Consider the following 21,800-nt stretch of genomic DNA (forward strand, 5'->3'; position numbering starts at 1 on the left):
CAGCCCAACAGTATTGCTCAGATGTTAACAAAGCACAAAGGGTCACTCTCAGGGCTCCTGATCTTGTTTAGGAAATGGAGAGGCAAAGGTGAAATGCAGGAGTGATGCTGGAGATAGATAGAAAAGCAGCAGAAGGGACACACCGGCCAAGGATGACTTGAAGAAAAAGGTGGGGTGTAAAGAATGAGAGATAAGAGAAGATGAAAGAATAATAAGTCAGAGGAAGTAAGAGGCAGAACAGGTAGAATCACATCAAAAGTGGGAGGCAGAGGTAGAGGCAATTAATTTTTTGTGAGTCATCACCAAGCCATCCTGCCCCCAGAAAGGCTGACTCAGCAACATTGGTGGAAAAATCAGAGCTTTCTCTCCGAGATGCCATTCCAGATCAAAGAGGTTTCGATTAGTAACACTGGATTTTCTGTCACTGATCCTCCCTTGCTTTAAAGAAACTTTTCAAATGCATCTTGTGAAGTTGGCATCCACCCTAACCACCCCAGGGCTTCGCTCACTCACCGCTCTTCCCTGCCACTGTCTCCTCTTCCCAGGTCTGAGTCATGGTCTGTTTTGGGACCCTTTGCACAACTGAGATCTCGGTTGTTTGGGCAGAGGTGAGGTGGCCACAAGAGGCACCAATTACTGCACATCCTCTTAGAAGCTAGGGAAATCTAAAAGAAAAGCAAGTGAATAAAAATAACTTGATGGAAGAAGACTTCTGTGATCTGGTATCACGACACATGCTTGGCCACAGAAGCACTGCTGGGAAGATAGAAGTGAGATGTTAATATAATATATGAACATTTTTTTTCTGGCTTATCATGATTCAGAACTAAGGTGCAGTCAGGAAAACAAGGAATAGAAAAGGAAAGTGGTCTCGGTTACTTTACCATGTTTCAGAAAGGCTGGTGGGTTGTCAGTGATTAGACTGGATGGGGCTGTGGTGCCTGAGGCCCGTCGGAGGTGCAGGGGTTGGGCAGCAACTCCTGGTCTAAATCTTGATAGAAACATTCCTTAAGTTATTTCATCTTTGGTACGCACAGGAGTTTGAATTGCTACTTGCAACACCATGCGTTGCCCGGTGTGCTATTTCAGGACTCCAGGGGAGAAAAGAAACAACCACCCTAAAGACGTGTTTTACACGATAAAATGCATGCGGAATTGCCTTGTTGTTCTTTTTTTTTTTCCCCAAAGCAATCAGATTGTATTTAATGTAGCTCAGCTTAGTTCCATAGTGCTTGTGAAAGCAATGTGAGGGCCAGAGCAAGTCTCTAAAGCCTATTTGCAGTCTGAGGTAGTAACATAAAACCGTGGAGCTCTCACCATCGCAGCAAAGCCTGGCTTTCCCGTGAGGGGCTGGAGCCTTCTCGCTGTGCTCAGCTGGAAAAGCAGATACCGCACCCCGCAGCGGGGCCCTTAAAAAGCAGCTGCGGTACCTGAGTGTGGTCATTCAAACACAGCAAACGTGGTTAATTATTTAAGAACCAGAAAATGCTACTTAAGTATTTGGTGGGGGGGGGGGGGGTGGGGTGGGGGAGGGACACACAACAAAAACCAAACAAATAAAAAAAAAAAAAAAAGCCCAACCTTGAACACCTTTGTGTTGAGTTGCAAAGTCTGGGCTGATCGGGGGACCCCGGGTCTGCCAGTGGATGGGAGCACAGGGTGGTCCCCAGCTCTGGCTCCGCACACCGTCACGGCTGTCCTCCCTGCCCTGGGCTGCAGCCCCATGGGCCGGGTGGAAGGTGACACCTGGCTTGAACCCAGCCTGAAGCCCTGAAGATAGGACCTGAGGAGGACCGTGGGCACAGTCTCTGGCTGCACAGCATTGCGTTCCCCTGGGGAAGGAGAGATGGGGTCAAGTTTCTTCCTGATCCAAAACTCCACAGAGGCTGCCACTGTTTTCAAGGGGTTTTGAACTGGGTTCCCAGTTTCGTTGTGTCAATGCAGCGCCCAAGCAGCTGTGCTCAAGGAAAGCAGAGAAAGCTTTCTTTTCTGGCCATGCAAATCATGCATTTCAAATCTTTCCATAATCCTAGTGGTGGATAAAACAAAGCCACTTTCTCTCCAGGCTGCAGAATTGGCTTGACAGGCACTAGGAAATCTTCCTTCCCCGTTTCCCCCCCAATCCCTTAGGAAAGAACAATAAGCCCTGACAAAAAGTGTGTGTGCACTGATGCCAGGAAGCTTTGAAACCAAGTCAGGAAACTGTCTGATCATGAGCATTACAGTCTCTCTCATGTTCGGTTTTCATCAGACTTTGCTGTGTTCGCGTAGGGGAGGCAAGTCAGACACTGCTCATCTCCGCAACCTAGGCAGACGCATTTCTTGTTTTCATCCCACCACTACTATAGCGACAGAAACTCAGGGAAGAAAATGCCTGAGGCAAATAACCGGCGTTATGCATCAACCGCTGATGAAAAGGTTCTGCCTACGTGTTCGGGTACATTTAGTTTGGACCAGGAAAAGCAAAAAGTCATGCAATCCTCCAATGTCCATTAATCCATCTTCGGTGATTTCTACTGCAGGTACTTTGTTTTCCTCTGGGGACCTAACTTTTTATTTAGTCATATATTCATGGCTGCTGCTGCTGTTGGCTTGCTGTTGCACACATTAATTGCCCTTGAGCAGAGGAATGTCTCCCAGAAGGCCTCATCCTTTCTCTGCACCAGATCATAACTTCTTTAATTGCTGCTGTTAACTTGCTGCTGGCTTCATCCCCTCCGCTCTCCCTGTGCAGAGCAGAACAGCGTGATCCCTCACCAGGCCCCATGTGCCCACTGATGCTAATCTGGGCCATGCAACAGGACCAGCCAAAGTACCCCCTCCAAGGATCCCCTTTCTCTTTCTGAATCGGAAATTAAAATTATTAGAGCGAAGAAGGGTCTGGCAGGAGCTGCCAGACAGAACCACAAATCTATTAGCTCAGTCACTGATTGCAAACAGTGCATGAGTACGAGGTTAGGGCTTTGATTGCTTAAACCAGGGCATGTGGACTGTTTCTTTGACCCAAGTTGTGTATTTCTGCTGCAGCTTGGTTTTAAAAGCTTTTAACGTAGAGGAACTATATGGCTCACAGCCCCATGGGCTAACAGCCACGGGTAGCTGTGCACTAAGCTATTTTACATAAGGAAGTTGTGAGCTTCCAAACACAGGTATCCCATGACCTTAATATAGAGGATAAGACTTGTTCTTTGCCGCCTTGATTGTAAGAATGCGAGAATCAAATTGTTTCTCATATTATCCTTTTTCAGTTGTTGCCATGGCAAAGCCCCAGAGAGGGGGGGGGGGTTGTACGAAACTATTAGAACATCAACTTTTCTCTGAGACTGATTAAAAGATGTGTTCGGGTCCTCAGTCTCACCTAGACGCTCACATGGAAGTAACCTCACTTGTATGAGCAGCTCTGAAGAGCACAGCCCACACCACTACTTATAGGGCCAGTTATTCAAGCAGGGGATCGACGTGCATCAGGAACGAGATAGGGAGACAGAGCAAATGTATTTCTACCTTTATTCAGGTAACAGTTTCCTTTTTCTATACTTCACCTGCTGCTCTTTGGGATGTTTTCCAGGTTGCATCAAGTGAATTTCGATGCTCCCACTTGTGAAGGCAAGCACAGAGAAAAGCTCTCCTTGATAGGTGACTTCTCCTCTTCGGCGGAGTTCTTCGTCACCATTGCAGTCTTCGCCTTCCTCTACTCTCTGGCTGCCACCGTGGTTTATATCTTCTTCCAGAACAAGTACCGTGAAAACAACAGAGGGCCTCTAATTGTAAGTGTGCATTTGCAGCATTTTCAGGCGTAGGTCTTAACCTCTTGCTTTTTTGGTGGTTGAGGCTGTGGCGTGGTCTGGGAGATCCAAGTGGCCCAATGCCCAAAGTATCTCTGCATTCATCTGTTTCTATGTCTTAATGGTGATTTAAACTTTTAACGTCAAGGGTAACAGAGACTGCATGCGGGTGGAGTGTAGTCCCAATCTTGTATGTACTTGTGGGATTCCCCGCTTCTCTCCCACTGCCTGCAGCGATGATGTTCACACAAATAATGAACATGGAGCTGGGTGGTTGCAGGATTGGGGCCTGACCCATATGTTTGTGACAGCAGAGCTTCATCGGGGAGGGGAAAAAAGGGAAGAGGAGATCTTAGACGTCATCCTAGCAGGCAAATGAAACCATGCCCCTGACCAAAGCCTAGCCAGGGAGATAGATTGCTTATTGCTAATGACTGCTGGGTTCAGCCAAATGATTTTGCTTTGGAGAATTATGTGGCTGGTTTTCCAGTATTACCCTGAGTACTCCCAGCACATTTGTGTCTCCACTGGTTTATGAGGCTCCTCACTTTCCAGTTAGCATTCTATGTACCCATCAAGCTGTGGCTGTTCGTGCCTTTATTTTTCTTTTTACTGATTCCTGAAGGCTTGTGATAAAAAGCAAGTGCTGCTGTGCATTCGTTTTCTTATAAATCAAGACTGTGAAGCCAGTGAGAGCTATTTTGTTCTAGGTGTTCATTACCTGTTAGTGCATCATGCCCTGGGATACACCCCTTGGCCTTGCTAGGCAGCTGTGTGCTGATCCTCCACTGCGCTGAAGCTGGGTCAGGTCTCTGCATCTGCGGGCTGTAGGGTTGCCTCACACTCTCCCTGCCATGGGCAACCCTCTCCTCCATGACTGCAAGGATAAGGTTACACTAAGGTAGAGGAAATACTTCTCTGAAGTCTTGGTGTGAAGAGCAATTCAAAGGGAAGGCGGCGGGAGTTTGTGAGGACCGATGTAAGGAAAGAGTTCTGGCTTTAAGAAAAAGCTAAAGTTTATGATTCACAGAAACCAGACATTTGGCTGAAACTTGTGCCTTAAATGACTGAAAGCCACCAATAAAGAGCATCAGAAAAATATAATAGAAAGGAAAATAAATCACTAGCGCAGAAAGGCTGTACCTGTTAAAGGAAATAACTACAGTAACGGTAAGCAAAAGATTAAACTGTAGGAAGGTAATCTTAGCATCATGGGGTTTTGAGGGAAAGATTTTCCTGCTGCAAGGAGATGGGAGTTGCTTTATTTAAGTTTGCATAATTCAAAACTGATGAATTGATGCAGAAGGAAAAATTCTCATTCCACATCAAAGGAAATGAATCCTCTTCATTTCAGGGTTGTTGGGAGGTTTCCTCTCTCTTTAGAACATGGTGAGTAAAGGAGGCGAAATCTTCACAGAGGAGAGGTAGAACAGGCAGGATAAAGAGGTCCCTAGAGAAACAGTAAATAAACAAAGTGCCTTGCTTCTGCTTGATTCAGTTGATATCAAGTAATACCTCATTTCAAACTGTCTCATCAAAGGATTAGTTGCAGAGATCTGCCATTTTAATTTTCTTGTGGAAAATAATTCTTTCTTCTGACCAACCACATTATCCTGTGTAGCAATAGAAAAAGGAAATAGAAAAAATAATACTACTATGTCAGATTGTGATGTGGCCGTTTGCCATTGTCCGGGACTTTCCTGATACAGCTGCTGCAAGTCGTGTTTGTCACAGGATGCACGGTGCAATCCGCTGCAGCATTAATGTGGCATTGATTTAATTTGTTCTGTGTAATGGATTGTAATTGAATCTACAGGTTAAATTTAACGGGTGTCTGTTACCAAAGCTGCTGTTTGCAATTTCCCAGTCTTTAAACCAAGCCTAAACGACCTTTTTTGCTCAGAATATAAAGATGCTTCTGAGTGTGTCCTACAGCAAAAGCAGCTCCTGCCAGTGAGTGGTGTTGGGAAGTGGCTTAGGGTTATGCTCAGCTTACACCTGCTCCAGCCACATGCTCCAGCATCTCCTCTGCACTGCCAGCTCCGTTGTGTTGGGTATTTTTAGAAAAAAGACCCTTTTTCACGTGGAGAATGTCCCTGCTGGTATCTGCCCAGTGCAATGATTGCAACATTACAGCCTGATTGGGACAGGCTGTGAGTCCTACTGTGCAGTGGAGATGTAGGGAAAATGCAGAGCCCCAGGCAGAGAACAAGCAAGCAGCTGTAGCCGGGAGGAATTCAAGGGTCAAGGGAAACTCAGAGTGAAAACCAGCTTCCCACAGCTGCAGGGCTCACCTAGGGGATGTGACAGGGAGGCGATGCATCCTCCAGCTCCAGGCAGATGCTACACTGAGCTGACGTACCCAGCAAGATCACAAGTATATCAAATCAGATGTGTGACTCTGTCTCATCCCTGAGATTGTTCCTCCCAAAGAAAAGTGCTGCAGAAATCTGGGGTGCTTTGTGCACGCCTGAGTCCAGCCAGCAGTCACTCAGCACGTGTCGGTACAGGTGGTAGGGCAGTCCTCGCTCCTTCCTCGTCACCGTGTGTCAGGCACCGTTTCCAGACAACCAGTTTTTTGCCTCTTAGTGAACAGTTAGAAGATGATAGTTTCATCTGTCCTTGCTTCTGCTGCAGTGCCTGATCACAATCTCATATTTAAAACCATTCCCATTTTAAGCCTTGTACTTCCTCTTGGCTTGATATTTGCTCAGTCTGGGATGACATCTGCCTTTAAGCAGCACCCTCTCAGAGCTGGCTGCTTTTCCTCCTGACAAATTTTCAGGATTTGAAAAAGGAGTATGACAGGAGAAATGGAGAGAGGAAAAAAACCCTTTCACTTGAAATTTTAAACTCTCTTTCAAAAAACCCTTGCACAGGCAGTCAGAGGCACCATCAATGCATTACCAACTTACACTGGCCTGACTGGATGCAGAATATATGATTATAAAGAATTTAATGACCACTAAGTCACGAGAAACTCGTAGAGAAAATTTCAGTCACAAATTTTTCAAGTTTACCTTCTTTATACAAACATAGGGAAACCCAACTGCATGTGCTGAGATCTCAGCGAAGCATCACTTTAACTGCGGAAAAATATTTTAACGTTCAGTGTGAAGTGAGACATCATGGCAAGGAAATATTCCCAGTAGAAGAAGCCGTTAACTCCTTCCACGGCTGTTTGGATGGCACTAGCATGTTTTATTCACTGTGCAGTGAGCCAAGTCTGTTGCTAACGTTGCCCGTCAGGTTTTGGGGATAAAAATCTTCCTTTTGGTTGCACAGGGCCTTGGTTGTGTTACTCGTCTGCGATGGAGGTGGGAGTCACCCTTTCCCACGGGGCTGTCAGCAGCGAGTCCTTGCCACGTGCGCCCTCCACGTGCCTCAGTGGCTCCATGGGGGGAATCATTCAGGGGGGTTCATACTAGATAGACAAACCTAAGAGAAGACCTTGGATTCCCAGTTCCTAAAGGAACAAGGAGCAGTTTACCTGGGCTTAAATACCCAATAGGTATGTGCAGTGTGTTTCTGAGCTCTGCAAACTGCAGCTGTGATTTTAATTTCGTTGCAAACTCCTGCCCGATGCACGTGTGCAGCGAGGAGCTGGGGGCTCGCCTCGGTGGTTACAACAAGTGCAAGCCAGTTTCTCAAATGACTGATTAGTGCTCAAGAGCCAGAAACATTTTAAAGAAATTAATTGGAGATGGTGAGTTAGATTTTAATGAATGTGATGTACAAAATCTCACCACTTTTCAGTCTATCTGCGTCTCTAAGCCTAACCTAAGCTGATTTCCACTTGTGTAACACCATGTGCCCTAGGGAGGCATTGCTGGTCTGCAATGAGAGCAGAGATGAGCTGCGCCCTGGGACCGCCAGCCCAAGCACCTCTGTCTTGATGCCCTGTTTCAGATCTATATGTTTGCAGCTGCTTGCAAGCAGAGAGTAACTGACCCAACAGTTAGTCCTGTGCTGACGTTTTAGGGGATCGGGGGTAGATGCTTCCATCTGTCTCTGGAGTAGGAAAATAAAGGAAAGAATAGTCACGGTCAATGTGTAGCAGTACCCATCACTCAGACTTCTTATTTTTTCCATAGTTTCTCTACCCTAGATGTACTCCATTTAAAACCCACACCCTGACAACTCTGTCTCTGTGTGCCTTCAGGTTTGTCTTTGGGAAGTTATAGATTGGCCATGAAAAACCGCATGCATTCGTGTATAAATGTAGGTCACTTAATTAGTATTCCAATCAATTAATATAAAAGTATAAAATTATTTAGCCAAGAAAAGTGACTGACATAGCCCTAAAAAGAGATACTTCATTTTTATAGTGATTACTTGATAATCTCATTCTTACAGTGCATAAAGATGCTTACATGTAAGAAGATGAGATCTTTCCTTTGCATCTGGAGTCCTGTGAATAATCACATTAAGCAGAAAGGCATTTGGTTCTTTACATATGTTGCGGACCAAGTGAGTTAAGTACACTCCTAGTCTGCTCTTTGGAGATGTCTTTGATTAAACATGTTTTATTTCCTCCCCTTTGTCCTGCTTTCTAGAAAATAGATAGGAAAAGAATAAAGCGCCATCTGCAAAAACAAAGACTGAATCTTTTGCAGTTAAAAAATGAAATTATGAATAGCCTGAATAATTCTTTGCATTTCAAAGAGCTGTTTCAGCCCGCTTTTGTCATCTCCTGTTTGAAACACAAGCCACAGTGACCTTGCTGTACACGCTGGTGCCTCCCAAAGGGTTCCGCACGTCCCTGCCAGAAGCAAGCTCACAAGGCCACACACCGTTGCGAGAAGCGTGTAATTCTTTCAAAGCTTCATTCTGGAGAAAATCTGGGGTGGGACCTTGTTCAAACAAAAAAAAGAGCTAAAATGCCACTGTAGGAAGGTGTTTGCTGCCTGCAGCAACCTGCTGTTGGCCACTTTCCCGGGCTATGGCTTTCGCTGGGGTGGTTCTTGAATTTTTAGGTCAGTTGTGGCTGTGAAAGCAAATCCTCTGAGCAGTTTGCCCCTGCTGGGGTAAAGAAATCTCCCTCTGCTCCTGCATGGCTGTGCATGAAACCTGTTGGCAGTGCCACTGGGCTAGACAGGCTCTGGCTGGGAGGGTTTGTGGGCTTCGGCATTTGAGGAGTTGTTCCCTTGTATGCTGTAAATGTACGAGAAAGTTTTGTCAAATGAAAAGGTTTTGTAGCATGAGCGTTAGCGGTTGGAAACGCTTGCGGAGAGGCACTGAAAGCCCTGCGTGGAAGCCAGTTACAGGGCCAGCAGCTGCCTTTCAGCGAGGGAGGAGGGAGCGGGAGCGCAGCAGGGATGCCAGGCGCCCTCCGGCCGGGCCAGAGCTGAGGTTTTGCATGTTTTCAAGCATAACAGCCCAGGGCTGTCATGCCAAACTTGGACCACGTTGGCCAGGAAGGAGAGCAGGGCATGGAGAGCGCCCGGGGACACGTGTGTTACAGCACTCCAGGGGTTGCTGAAGCCGCAGACCAGCTCAGAGCAGGCGAAACGCTTCCCCTTTCCAAGCAAACAAGCAGCTTCTGCAGATGCTTTTGACTGGGTGAGATTGCACTGGACACCGGGGGATTTGAAACTGCTCGGGAGACTTAAGCGACTAGCCCCTCCAAAGATGGGCATTTTGCAAAAGCCAGTAGCTTGACAGCAAGAAGAAATGTTTCAGTTACCATGAAAAGAAAAGGCGCATTCACAGTTCTATTCTAAAACATATAATATATAAAATTGTTCCAAGTAGGCATTTTTGGCAAACTCAGTAATAGCAAGTTTCAACTTGAAAAAGGCAGCAAGATTTTTTTTTTTTTGTTACACGTACTTCAGGCTCTTAAAAACTCCCTCCTTGGATATTTGGCATATTTTAAATCTTGTTTTCTGCTTCCTGCTACACGTTCCTATTTTGCCTCCTTCCCAAAGGCACCTGTAGGCAGGCCAAAGTATCTCAGCTGAGATCTGAGAAAGAAACTTTGCAATTAGGAGTATAGCGTAACCGTACAACAATACACATTGAAGAGATCTGTAGACACTGTTTCAAGAGAGCAACTACGAAAATTACTTTGTTCCAGAGGAAGAAAAAAATCACCCATGCTATGGGGATATTAAACATTCAAATGCAAGATTTGTTTTAGTATGCAGACACTCTGGCTTTAATTACCAAGGAGAAATTCCCCAGATAGACATTAAGCCACAGAACAGTTTCGCTTGAAATTCACTTTTATTTTCAGCATGTCATTATCTTGTAACTCTGTTCCACCCAGAGCTGTGAAAATGTTCAGCCAGAAATCCAAACCCACTTGAAAACAAGAGAGGTTCAAGTTCCAGCCAAAGCTGAAGGTTAGCAAAGATTCAAAATAAATAGGAAGACGCAAGTTTGCTCTAGTTGTATATTTTGCTCCTTGCACAGTGCAGAGGAGATGGAACAAATCCTCCAAGAGCCCGAGTCCGGCCATGTAGCCTTGGTGAGAGCACCCGCTGAAAAAATCCTCGTGTTTCATTAGCCTTTCTGTCCTGTCTTCTTGACAAGCTGTTGGCCTTGTAACGTGTTTCTGGGAGCAGTCGTGTCCTCCGGCTGGTGGAGGGGTTTGGGTGGGTTCTCCGAGTCCCGCTGTGCAATCTTTCCCTTTTGGCTCGGTGTGTTTCTTGCACCCAGCCAGACTTTACAGTTTTGGGGAGTTCCTGTATAAAGGGGCCGATCGCAGTCCCCTGGGAGCGGGGACATTTTCCCCAAGGCTCTGATCTGCTCTCAAATAGGGGAACTAAACGCAGAGAGGGCAGGACCAGGCAGGGTTGGGCTTGTATGGACACCCTGGTGCAGCGGGGCAGAGGAAGTCAGCAGAAGGCTGGAGGATGGTGTGAGAGGGAGAAGACAAGACCTGAGAAATAACGTGAAATACTTAATCCCTTTAGGACCAGCCCCTCAACTGCACAGTGCTATTGGATGTTCCTAGCAGTACTTTATAGCCCAAGACCTGAGCTACCAACAATTAGAACGAGGGACTCTTGCAGATTGCAGTCATTTGTGCCACAAGTTGTGCAAATGCTTCACCAACATGGGATCAGGATCTGCAAGCTCGACAGCAGGTCTGAGCCCCTGCTGCTGCCACCTGCCTGAAGAACTTTGTTCACTTTCATAACTTCCCTTTTTTAGCAAGTTTAAGCTCCTATATTGCATTAGTTTTGGTCAATTTGTCTCTGTTTGCTTCAAATTTCTACCTGCTGTTATGCATTTATTTTATTGTTACTGCCAATGCACTGATTGCAGAGCTTGATTTAGCTTACAAAGTCTAATAGTGTGGTGGCATTGAGAGAGAATTGCTTGTCATTTAAAAATGTATTCCCCAAAACTCTGGTGTGTCCGTCTGTTGTGTCAATCAGAACCTATACGGGGGCTTGGCATCCAGGTAGATAACGTGTCAAGCCTCATAGCAAATAACGACCATATTCCATCATAATCCATAGCTCAGTGAATATCTAGTGTTTCTACCAGCTGGAATTTTTAGGAAATGTTTGCAATTGAACTGTTGCCTCTAGGAGTGCGTTTCTCATTCAGTTACTGCTAGGACATGTAAGATACAATAATTTCTTTTGCTGGAAATCTCCCTGAGAAGAAAAATTACTCTGGGCTATATGCCTCTGCCTACCCGGAGTCTCTTTGGGTGTTAAGATAGTCGTCAGCTCCTGGGCTTCACGCTCTTCAAGAGAGCCCATTTGGCCAGCGTGAAGGGAGGTCAGAGGAACTCAAAGCTCGGCAGCAGACAGGCCTGCAGAAAACAAATTGTGGCACTGTTAAAAGAGAAGGACGTATCCTTTGGGAAAGCATCCAAGCACAGTTAATCTAATCCCATCTGCATGAGTGAAGAAATCCTTTGTTCATGGCTCGCTTGTGCGGCTGGTTTATTGACTGGTGCGTTTTCCATCGTGGAAGAAGATGCGTCCTCTGTCCCTGCGGTGCTGCAGAGAGCTCCTTCCCCAAATGTCAGGTGCACTTGTAGAAGGGGAGAATGATGTTTCCCAGGGATCACTTACTTCTTTGGATAGCAACCCGAAACGCTGTGTTCTTAATGAACATTTTCTCTTCCTTCCATGTACACCTTTACTTTGTAAGGGGGAAGGGGAAGCAGCTCCCATGGGAGGTGGGATATCAAGACGCAGCGATGCAGTTAGTGGTATGTTAGACTTTGGCACCTCTACCATCTGTTGTGGGCTGACAGATGGGATGAAATATGACAGCAGAAAGGCTCTTCTGTTTTAGCAAGACATAAGAAAGCTTGAAAAATCACACCTCCTCCCTCCTTTCCCCCCAAACCCACACAACAACAGTGTCACTTGGCCACTTGTTCTGGCTAAGACAAGGAGAAGTTTATGCCTGTGCATGCTCCTGAGAGTCTTTCGAGGGAAAAGTGAGCAGAGTAGTTCAGAGCAGAGCTGCTCGGAGGCGCTGGATCCTGGAGGGACCGCCACCCCTTCTCCCCTCTTTTCACGTGGATGGGAATTAGGAGCAAATGCTTTACCGGGACAGAGAGGAGCTGAGGAGTCTCTGTGCTTGGCAAGTCTTGCTGTTTATTTGTTCACTCGTGATAATTAGCGGCTGCACGGCTTGTGCAGAGCAGGGACATTTGGCCTTACCTGTAGCTGGTGAGAAAACTCCTCATCTGGTAGCTGAGGATTAGCCAGTTTCAGGTTCTCCCTGAGATGCTGCTGCAGATGGAAACGCTTCCTATTGGAAACCCATCCCGGCTGTCTGTAGGAGCACCCGGGGCGAGAGCCCTCAGGAGAGCCCACCTCCTTACCAGACATCTATATTTTTTTAGTTGTTCCCAATTCATCAGCCAGGTGCCATGAATGGCCAGATTTCCAGGGCAGCTCAGCATCCTGGCTACCAGCCACACGCTTGTGGGAATCTGGCCTCGGGGTCAGAGATGCAAATGGCAGCTGAAGGGCTCTGTCCCATTAGGCACGTCAAGCACTTCCAAAAATTAGCTCTGTAGGTGATGACAGTAGTCACAACCTTCCACGAAACAACAAAGTCTTGGTTTTTTCTCTCCTCTGATGCAAGCTTCCAGTTTTCTGGTGATTTTTAATATTTTTTCTTCCCAATGGACACACCAGTATAATGCTTCTAACTAATTTGTCTTTTAGGATTTCATTGTGACAGTGGTCTTCTCATTCTTGTGGCTAGTGAGCTCATCTGCTTGGGCTAAAGGACTGTCAGATGTGAAGATTGCGACCGACCCAGACGAAGTGCTATTACTGATGTCTGCCTGCAAACAGCAATCCAACAAATGCTTACCTGTTCGCAGCCCTGTTATGTCAAGCCTCAACACTTCGGTTGTAAGTGACTTTGATTACAACTTTTCACCCTTACCTTGCAAATGTATTTTCATCTTTTTTACCCGTGTATTGACCTAAATTGGCTGGTGTAAACCAGTTAGCTGAAATGATTTAATTGGAAGTACAGTCTTGCTGCGGGGAAAGGCAGAGTGTGACTCGCATCAGATCTCTGCCGTGGAGCAGCAGCTGAGCGTGCAGGGTTGGGACGGGGAGAAAGCAAAGTGTCTGTCCAAGTTGGCCTGTCTGCTTTTAACTTGCTTGCTGCAACGCTTTTGAAAAGGGGTCTGTGCGCTCCTTTAGGAAGAAAAGGTTTTGTGCCTTGCAGATTCCTTTAAAAATCCTCAAAAAAACAACACAAAATTGGTTTTCAGAATGTTTAAAAAACAAAAAAAAAAAAAACTTCAGGTTAGCGGAGCAAGTAATTTCTCTCTTTATAAATATTTTCTTTCAATCTTATCTTTCTGCAGTTTCTTTAAACTAGATTATGTTTTCAAACAAAAAAAATTACTTTGGCCTAAAAACTCAACCTTTTTTTTGGAAACAAAAAGGAAAACAGACACCTGGTGAGCTACAGCTAAGGGAGGTGAATTTGGGAATTTGCTCCAAAGCTGAGAAAATTTTCCAGCAGGTTTTGGGAGAAGGATGGACTGGGAGCAGCTTTGACTTCTCCCAGAACTGTGCGGGGTCCGTAACGTTAGGCTGGGCTGTGAGACCACGGCTGCCGGGTGACGAGCTCCTCTTCTCCCCACCCAGGTCTTTGGCTTCTTGAACTTTATCCTCTGGGCAGGCAACATTTGGTTTGTGTTTAAGGAGACAGGCTGGCATTCCTCGGGCCAGCGGCACCCTCCGGACGCCATGGAGAAGCAGTCCAGCAGCTACAACCAAGGTGGCTACAACCAAGACAGCTACGGGCCGGCGGGTGGCTACAACCAGCCGGGCTCCTACGGCCAGGTGGATGAATACGGCCAGTCCCAGAGCTACGGCCAGAGCGGGCCAACCTCCTTCGCTAATCAAATTTAAGGTTCATGCAACACAAGCTCATGCATCCCTCACATGTAGAGAGTTTAACAGGTCTCAAGGTTCAGTGGCACCAGGTTTTTAAGGGTTTTACATAAATTAATACTACAACACGGTGTTTAATGTCGATTGAAGATCTAAGCCTACCTCCTGAGACACATGGGAGGTGGCCGGTGGGCTGGAGTTGGCCTTTTTTTCCCTGACTAGCCAGATACAGGAGACATGCTTATCACAGGTGGTGACCTGGAGTCAGTGTTGTAGTATGTACTGTAGAAATAACTTTATGGTAGTTTTGTATGTGTTAAGATGGTAGAAGCATTTTGTAGCCTCAAGTCTGTAGTATTTAATATGCATAATATAATTGAATTTCCTTCCGCATTTTGGTGAAAAACGAAAAGTGGTTTACTATTATTTCTACAGATTAATCTGTATATCCATGCATGTAACATTGCACCTAAATTTTCAAAACTGCCTGTTTGTGACTCTTCAGAGCATTTGTTTGGTTATACGCTTTTGTTTCATAAGATTTTACTATTATTTCAGTTAACTGAGTCATCCGTAATTTAGTGCATGGATAAGCAGTTTCATACTACCAAATGTCTGGACTGTGTAAATGGAACTTCTCAACTTCTGCCACTACATTTTGTTAAATGTATGTTTAAAAGAAGTATGCATCTTTTCTATATTTTGCAGAGTTGAAGATATGGCTTACCCAAGTTCTGAATGCTTTGTAACTAAAATGTTTTTCCTCGAAATGGCAATCAGTAGTATATATGGTACCTGACCAATGTTTATTCCATTTAACTCAGCTAAGTATTCATTCTATAAATCACTATTTCTATGGATGTTTTGTGAATCTTTTAACGTGAGCTGTGGAAAATGAGGACCAAGTAACTGTGTTATATGTTTACAAAGGTATTTATTTAACTAAGATAACAGAGGTGCAGATATCAGTATACAAAACCATTTCAAAATGCCCTGTTGCTTAATACAGCAAAACATGAAAACCGCATGTATTGTTGTGACCTTACAAAGCATAAATATTCCTTTATACCCTCTGATAATAAGAAAACCTTTCCACCTGGGCTGTTTCAAGATTGTTAGATATCCCTCTGTTCTGCCGCTGCTCTGAGCGCTAGCTTGGTGCTACCAGAGAATGTAACTCGATTGACCAAATAACCCAGGCTCAGAGGAGCTCATCCTAAAATAGCCAGAGCCAGACCTGAGCCCGTTCGGATCTCTCCCTGGGAAATTCAGCCCTTCCTCACTACAGCACATGGGACGCATTGACGCAAACGAAAGCCGGAAGCACAATATCCTAATCAAAACTGATCATCTGCATTTCTAAATCAAAGTGTATCAGTATATAATCTTATTGTATGAGCTGTAATGTTGAAAGCATCTTAGCTTAAAACAGCTTAGTCTCTTCTATGATTGTTGTAACCGATTTATGGCTACTCGGTGGATGAATCTATATTGTGATATCTATTTGACCCTAATAAAGTTATTGCATACAATGCTTGTTTTCAGAGTATGTTAATACTAAAATGTCACTGCAAAATAACTGAGAAGAAAACTATTAAAGATAAATAACTATTCCTGTGCTTGACATTATTGGTCATATTCTTACTGTTTTCCAACACTTTTATGAGGATTATTTTAATGTACAGTGGAGTATGACACTTCCACAGACACTTGTCACTAAAGGTCAGTATCACAAGTTTAAAAAAAAAAAAAATTAAAACCGTGCAATTCAATACCTGCCTGCCTCTTTACCTCTCTTTCCACCTGTCAGTAGGACTAACCAGTACTGTGCTAACTATCCCAGTTCCGTGGATTGCTGGAAAGCCATGTTTGAGCTGTAGAGAGGACAAACCGGAATATCTAAATGTCCTGGTGTTCCAAATGGGAGCAAAATACAATTTTCTGGGTCAATGAAAAATTCTATTTCGGCTTTCAGTTCTTTTGTTCCTTGTTTTTTAAAGTTTGGAAAAGGTTAGATATAGGCAAGCCAGGAGAAAGTGAGATCTGTGTGTGTGGCAAGGGAATGGGGATAGGATGTCTGCTCTTCATGCCCCCTCCCAAATAGTCCTACTTCTCTTTTTTTTTTCTTTTTTTTTTTTTTTTAAAAATCCACTTTGTATTAGTTCATCAGGAATATCCCGAGCTGTGTCATCTAAGCCTCTCCACTAGAAATAGATAGAGTTTTTTGTGTCAACTAGCGTTCTCTTCATCAACTTTTCCACCTAGATCAGCAGGGTCCCGTTTCCAAACTTTTCTATCCAATGCTGAGGGTAAGAAACTTGAGTTTTGCTTAGGTTAATTCCCGCATTTCAAACAAGCTGAAATTCTTGTGTAACCATGTGAGCACAGGAACTGCAGCTTTCAAACCCTCAGGAGGTGACATCCCTGGAGACAGGGCAGTTTCTAATACAAGACTGGGGACAGAATTAAGCTGATGACTTATTTTGGGTATTATTTGCAGAACTTCAAATCTAAGGATTTCTCATGAAGGGCACAGCTGGTGGAAGAGTTGACAAAAGTCATGGAAGAGGCACATGTTTTCATGAAAGACTTGCCCTTTGCTTTACCCAGTCGGCCAGACATTCACAGGTACGTTAGCTCCTTGCTGCCACGCAGAACAGTTGAGCTGGTTGTTATGCTTTGGGGACTATAGTCTTCACCGTGAATTAGGGGGGGTGAAAAATCTCTTCATCTATAGCTTCTCAGATTCATATAGTATGGCAGCAGCAAAAGTGAAAACAAAAATGATGCATGCACTTGTCTGTGTTATATAAGAAAATGTATGTGAGTGTTTCCTCTGGGTTCCTCTGGGTTCGAGTCTTATCAGATCCTGTGGCAATCATTAAGAAATTTGAAGTTTGTTTGAACTGGGTATAGTGACTATATAGCAAAGCGTTGAGCAGCAAGATGGAAAAGACTGTATTTGATGTTTCCTGGGTTTAAGACAAATGGCTAAGTAAACTCGAGCATCCTCTGTGAAACTGCTGCTGGCAGACTGATTGCTTTCCTACTTCATCATTAGTGAGTATCTCTGCCAGTTAGTTAAATAACTAGGTCAGCCTGGGAAAAAACATGTTCCTTGATCTTCTGTGCTGTCCCTCCTGTTTTCCCATGCGTTTCTCTTTATAGCCCATTTCTCAGCTACCCGAGATGGGAGCGTATTTGCGTTACCAAGTGTAGAGCTGTGGAGGAGAGGCAGGTACCTCTGCGAGTGTGGCGGGGGGCGGGGAGCACAGGTCTTTCTCTCCAGGTGCCTCGGAGGCCAAGGAAGAGGCATCGTGTGCTCACGTGCTGTTTTAGGGTTTCCCCATTGCTCTTGACTGCGGAGGGGATGCACTTTGCAAAGCTGCAGCATCATCCCCTCCGTGGAGAGGGGCTGGAGAGGGCGGGGAGCACCGCTGCGGGTACCCAGTGGCCCTGCAGCCTGCTTTGCTCCCTGCCCAGCACATCAAGGAGACAGGGATGAATTTAAATGCAAATCCAGCCTACAGGGCTGTGCCCCTACTTGACAGGGTGGGGTTTTTTATTGTGCGATACTTGCCCAATGACAGATCAAATCTCCTTAAACTGTGGCCATCAAGCTGCCCGTAACATAGCCTCGGTGATGGCCAGGACTTGGAGAAACTTTGTGCTCCTGTTGCATGAATTCATATTGCAATTGCCTGATCTGATTAGGTTAATTATTTCCAATTTGTATATGCTCTCAATATGAGTGAGCAAATCGGGCTCTAGCCCTGAATTACTCCTGGCTGAATCTCTGATGTACTGATGAAAGAGACAGGCGCGTGGAACACTCACGGCACCTGTCTGTAGTCTGCTCCTGACATCTCCAGAGTTTCACAGTTAATATTACAGACAGATAAAGAACTAGCAAGTAAAAACTGCCATGTATTGTTTCATCCTTTTCTGAAAATTTCTTCTCATATTACGCCATGTCATAAGTGTTTAGTCCTCTGTCTACTTGTTTTAAGCCAGATTTTAATCAAAATCTTTAGATACATGTGAACGGATGGGCTACTTAGCTTATGCTCTCCCTGACTTAACTATTCTTTTTCAGGATTACTTTTTATTCCCTCCTGCTACTAAACCCAAGAGCTTTTCCTCCTGGAATTTTCTAACTGCAGCAATAATCTGTATTTTAATATTAATATCTGGTGCTGATTGTCCCATCATTCATCAATGCCATACATCCTCAGTACAAAGATCTTAGCATTTTGATATGAATTTTTAATAGTTGACCGGGGGCATCCCATTTGTTGCATTTAGCTACCAGTTTCTTTTCTTACATTTTTATTGTTGTGTCCTTCTTTAATAAGATTTTAGGTGTTTATGAGTATAGCTGCCTTTTTAAAGTTTAAATGTCCTATAATAAAACATTTCTCAGAGGAAAAACTATTTGGTAATGTATTTTCAGGCTTCCCTCTGAAAGTGAATATCATACCAAAAATGTTGGGCTCATCCCTTATCCGTTAGATTTTTCAAAGAAACCCAGGGAGTTGGGTGCCTGCACGCAGGGGATCCCCGCAGCCGCTCTGCTCCCTGACAGCCCCCATATGAGGCACGAGCCTATTTTGGCCAAAGTGCTGTTCCACGTCTGAAAAAATGCCTGGACATGAGATGACAAATGATGTTTCCCCGCAGACAGACCAGTTCTAATAGCTTTTCTTAAATGATATTTTACCTGCTCTGTCTCAGCAATGGGATTCATAAATATTTTAACCATTTGTGACCCCAGAGCTAAATTCCAGGCTGAGCTATCTCCTGCGTGTGCGGTAGGGGAGATGGGCTGACCCATCGGTGCCTCCCAGCCAGGGTCTCCTCCTCACCCCGACCCCTGCACAGACCCACCGAGCGTGCCCTGCGGGGCAGCATTTTGCGTTACCCGGAGGAGCGCTGGTCACAGGTTAATCATCAGGCACCGGTCAGCAAACTGCGCCCAGCACGACTGATGCAGGTAAATACTGGTGCAGATTTCACCCTTGAGTGAAATCAAATTGACTACAAAGAGATATTTAAAAAAAAATGGTGGTGGCCAAGAGGCAAATGCTCCTGGGACACACAGCACATCACTTCTGCCATCCCAGTGCAGATGGGAGCAGCAGCAGCAGCATGCACCCCAAAAGGCATGGTGATGGAGAAACAAATGGGTAGGAAACACTCACCCTGTGATTTTATTTATCCTCCACATTCCCTACGTCCTGGAATAAATGCAGGGGTTCAGATTTTTTTTTTTTTTTCTGGATGCTTAGCAGTACGTTAGCACGGGTAAAGCAGCTACCGGTGAGCAGGAGCTGGTTTGGCTCTGCAACCAGAGGAGTACAGCGGCCATTAGCTAACTTACAGTTGTGCAAAGCAGACTGCTTGTTGCAGCAGCACAGCTATCGATCCCTTGAGCTGGTTAAATGCCCCCCCTAAACCTGCGCTGGGTTGTGTCTCCTCTTTGCACGCCACCGTGCAGAAGACAAGGAGAAGGTCCTTCCCCAGCGGGGCTGAGCCCGCTTGCCCGAGCAGGAGGGGCATGGACAATGCAGGGGCGCCACCGGTTGTGGCTGGTGTTGAGAGACCAACCGCAGCGAGCACATTAGACCTGCTGCTTCTGCTAGCTTTTCCCACATTAAGTAATTGATTTCCAAGGGATGGAGCAAGAGGAAAATAGTATAAGGCTGTGGCAGCCAGTCCTGTTTTGGGCTAAGATGGAGCGGGGAGCTTCTCAGTCTTGACTCTTTGGAAAAAAATACATGTATCATGTAAGATAAAAATGACCATATTCTGGTCACAAAGAAATCAAGCTATTACCTCCCAGGGTGCAAGTTAGCAGCACGTCTCCTGCAGCTGCAGAAGACTTCTCCGAAGAAATGAAGCCTGAGTGGCTAATGGTGTGAATACATCTTTGGGTTTCGGTATTCCCTTGTGCCTCCGTCCCTTGGCTATGCCTGCCCACCACGGGCATGCCCACACCTGCCCCTGCCGAGTGTTGTAGGGTCATCTCTAAGGGAGCCGGGGCTCCATCACACACAAACGTTTTGCAACATAAGTCGTCTTGAATTGCAGAAAGTACTTAAAAAAAGATGGGAAAACTCTGGGAAAATACCAAAAGCGGAGTGGAGACTGTGGCTTTTGGCAGTGGCAATTATTTTAAGTGAACTGCCTGTAAAGATTTTGCAGTTTTAAGTGTTGGGTTGCGTATTTTGTGCAGACAATATTGTTAACGTGTGAAACATGCTAAAAATTGACCGATAAAAGCACCTGGATATTTCAAACATAGTGCGTATCAAAATAGATAGAGAGCAGATGGCCTGGCTCCCCGCATACCTTGCTGACCAGAATACTCAAGCAAGACATACAGCCAAAATCTTGCTGTCTTCAAAGATGATCATCTGCAACAGCAAGGATTATCCTTGTGCTACCCTTTATCTGTTAAGCACTAATGCTCCTGTATACGCCAATTAGTATATCCTAGAGGGATAATGTACCCCAGGCTTGCTTGAACTTGTTAATACCCCAGCAAAGCAAATCACCTGTTCTAGAACTCAGGCTCCCAAAAGTCAGTTAGACTAAAAAAACCTGCGAGCTGAAATCTGATCTACAGTGGAAAGATCCCAAAATGCAGAGGGCTGGCTTTGCCAGCCAGCTCACAGCACTGCCTGTAGCTGATAAACATGCAACAGAGTCTGTTTCTCACTCTCATTTTTACCTTGGACGCTAAGACCAAACGTTACCATTCTGCGGATTAAGCGGGATGTAAGGCTTTTCATGCCTCGTTGTATGGTTCAACAGATGTGAAAGGGAATTATCACTTCAACATGATATCAAGGATCTTTTTTTTTTTAGCTGATGGCAGATTACTAAGCCTGAATTCTTGTTTAATTTTAGTGTGTTAATTGATGGGATAATGAGCATTGATTATATGTGTTTTGGCTGCGTCATTGCAATTACAGGCTCTGTTTTATTCATGAGCCAGTCCTAAAGAACGCACTAGAGATCTAAGACAGCTTAAACCTCTCAGAAAAGGGCTGTGAATTGTTTGAGTAATGACACTCTTAGATGGAAAATTAAAGGTTCTCTTTTCCCATGCTTTTTAAGATAATTAAAATCCAGGAACAGTAAGGTGGTGAACATCCTTATTCATTAGCCTTCAGTAATTTAGCTTCTACTAAATGAGAAAAACATTTTAATTCTCTAGGCCATCTGTTGCAGTCTCCTTTGCGTGTCCTGTTACATAAAGTCTCATCCTGGGTAGTTTTAACATCAGCGTTGTATCCTTTCACCAGGAGTGATGAGCTGGGTGAGGTAGTTGAAGTCACTACCTATTAACAGACCTCCCTGGGATTAAAACAGCCGCTTGGTCTTTTAGGTCAAAGTTATCCTGTCTAGACACCTCTAGGCAAAGGATCCGCAGAAAGCAGACCATGCGCAGAGATAGGCAGCGTGACAAGCTGTGTGTTTTCTAATAGCGATACCCATGCCAATAAATAACAAAGTTCATCGGAGCCCTTCCAGTTCCTCTAATGCACGACTGCTCTGCCATATGGCTCCGTGCTGCTTTTGGAAGCAGGCAGTATCCGTTTGGATAGAAACCGAAGCAGAGGCTCCGTGCTGGATGCTGCTCTGCAAGCAGTTCAGAAGAAGA

At 45.1% G+C, this 21,800-nt stretch overlaps 1 protein-coding gene across 2 annotated transcripts in view; it reads left to right on the forward strand.

The window, feature by feature from the left end:
- Positions 1-15,755, forward strand: part of SYNPR (synaptoporin) — a 113,974-nt gene extending 98,219 nt beyond the window's left edge. The window contains exons 4-6 of one of the 2 annotated variants that reach the window (XM_076346561.1): positions 3,569-3,767; positions 12,938-13,129; positions 13,883-15,755. In XM_076346561.1, the coding sequence (XP_076202676.1) occupies positions 3,569-3,767; positions 12,938-13,129; positions 13,883-14,149 (658 nt within the window). In that variant the 3' untranslated portion in view covers positions 14,150-15,755. The remainder of the gene's footprint in view (positions 1-3,568; positions 3,768-12,937; positions 13,130-13,882) is intronic. The other variant, XM_076346562.1, reaches the window with a different exon arrangement.
- The last annotated feature ends 6,045 nt before the right edge of the window (positions 15,756-21,800 follow it).

The sequence above is a fragment of the Aptenodytes patagonicus genome, chromosome 8 (assembly GCF_965638725.1).
Source record: "Aptenodytes patagonicus chromosome 8, bAptPat1.pri.cur, whole genome shotgun sequence".
Taxonomy (NCBI): domain Eukaryota; kingdom Metazoa; phylum Chordata; class Aves; order Sphenisciformes; family Spheniscidae; genus Aptenodytes; species Aptenodytes patagonicus.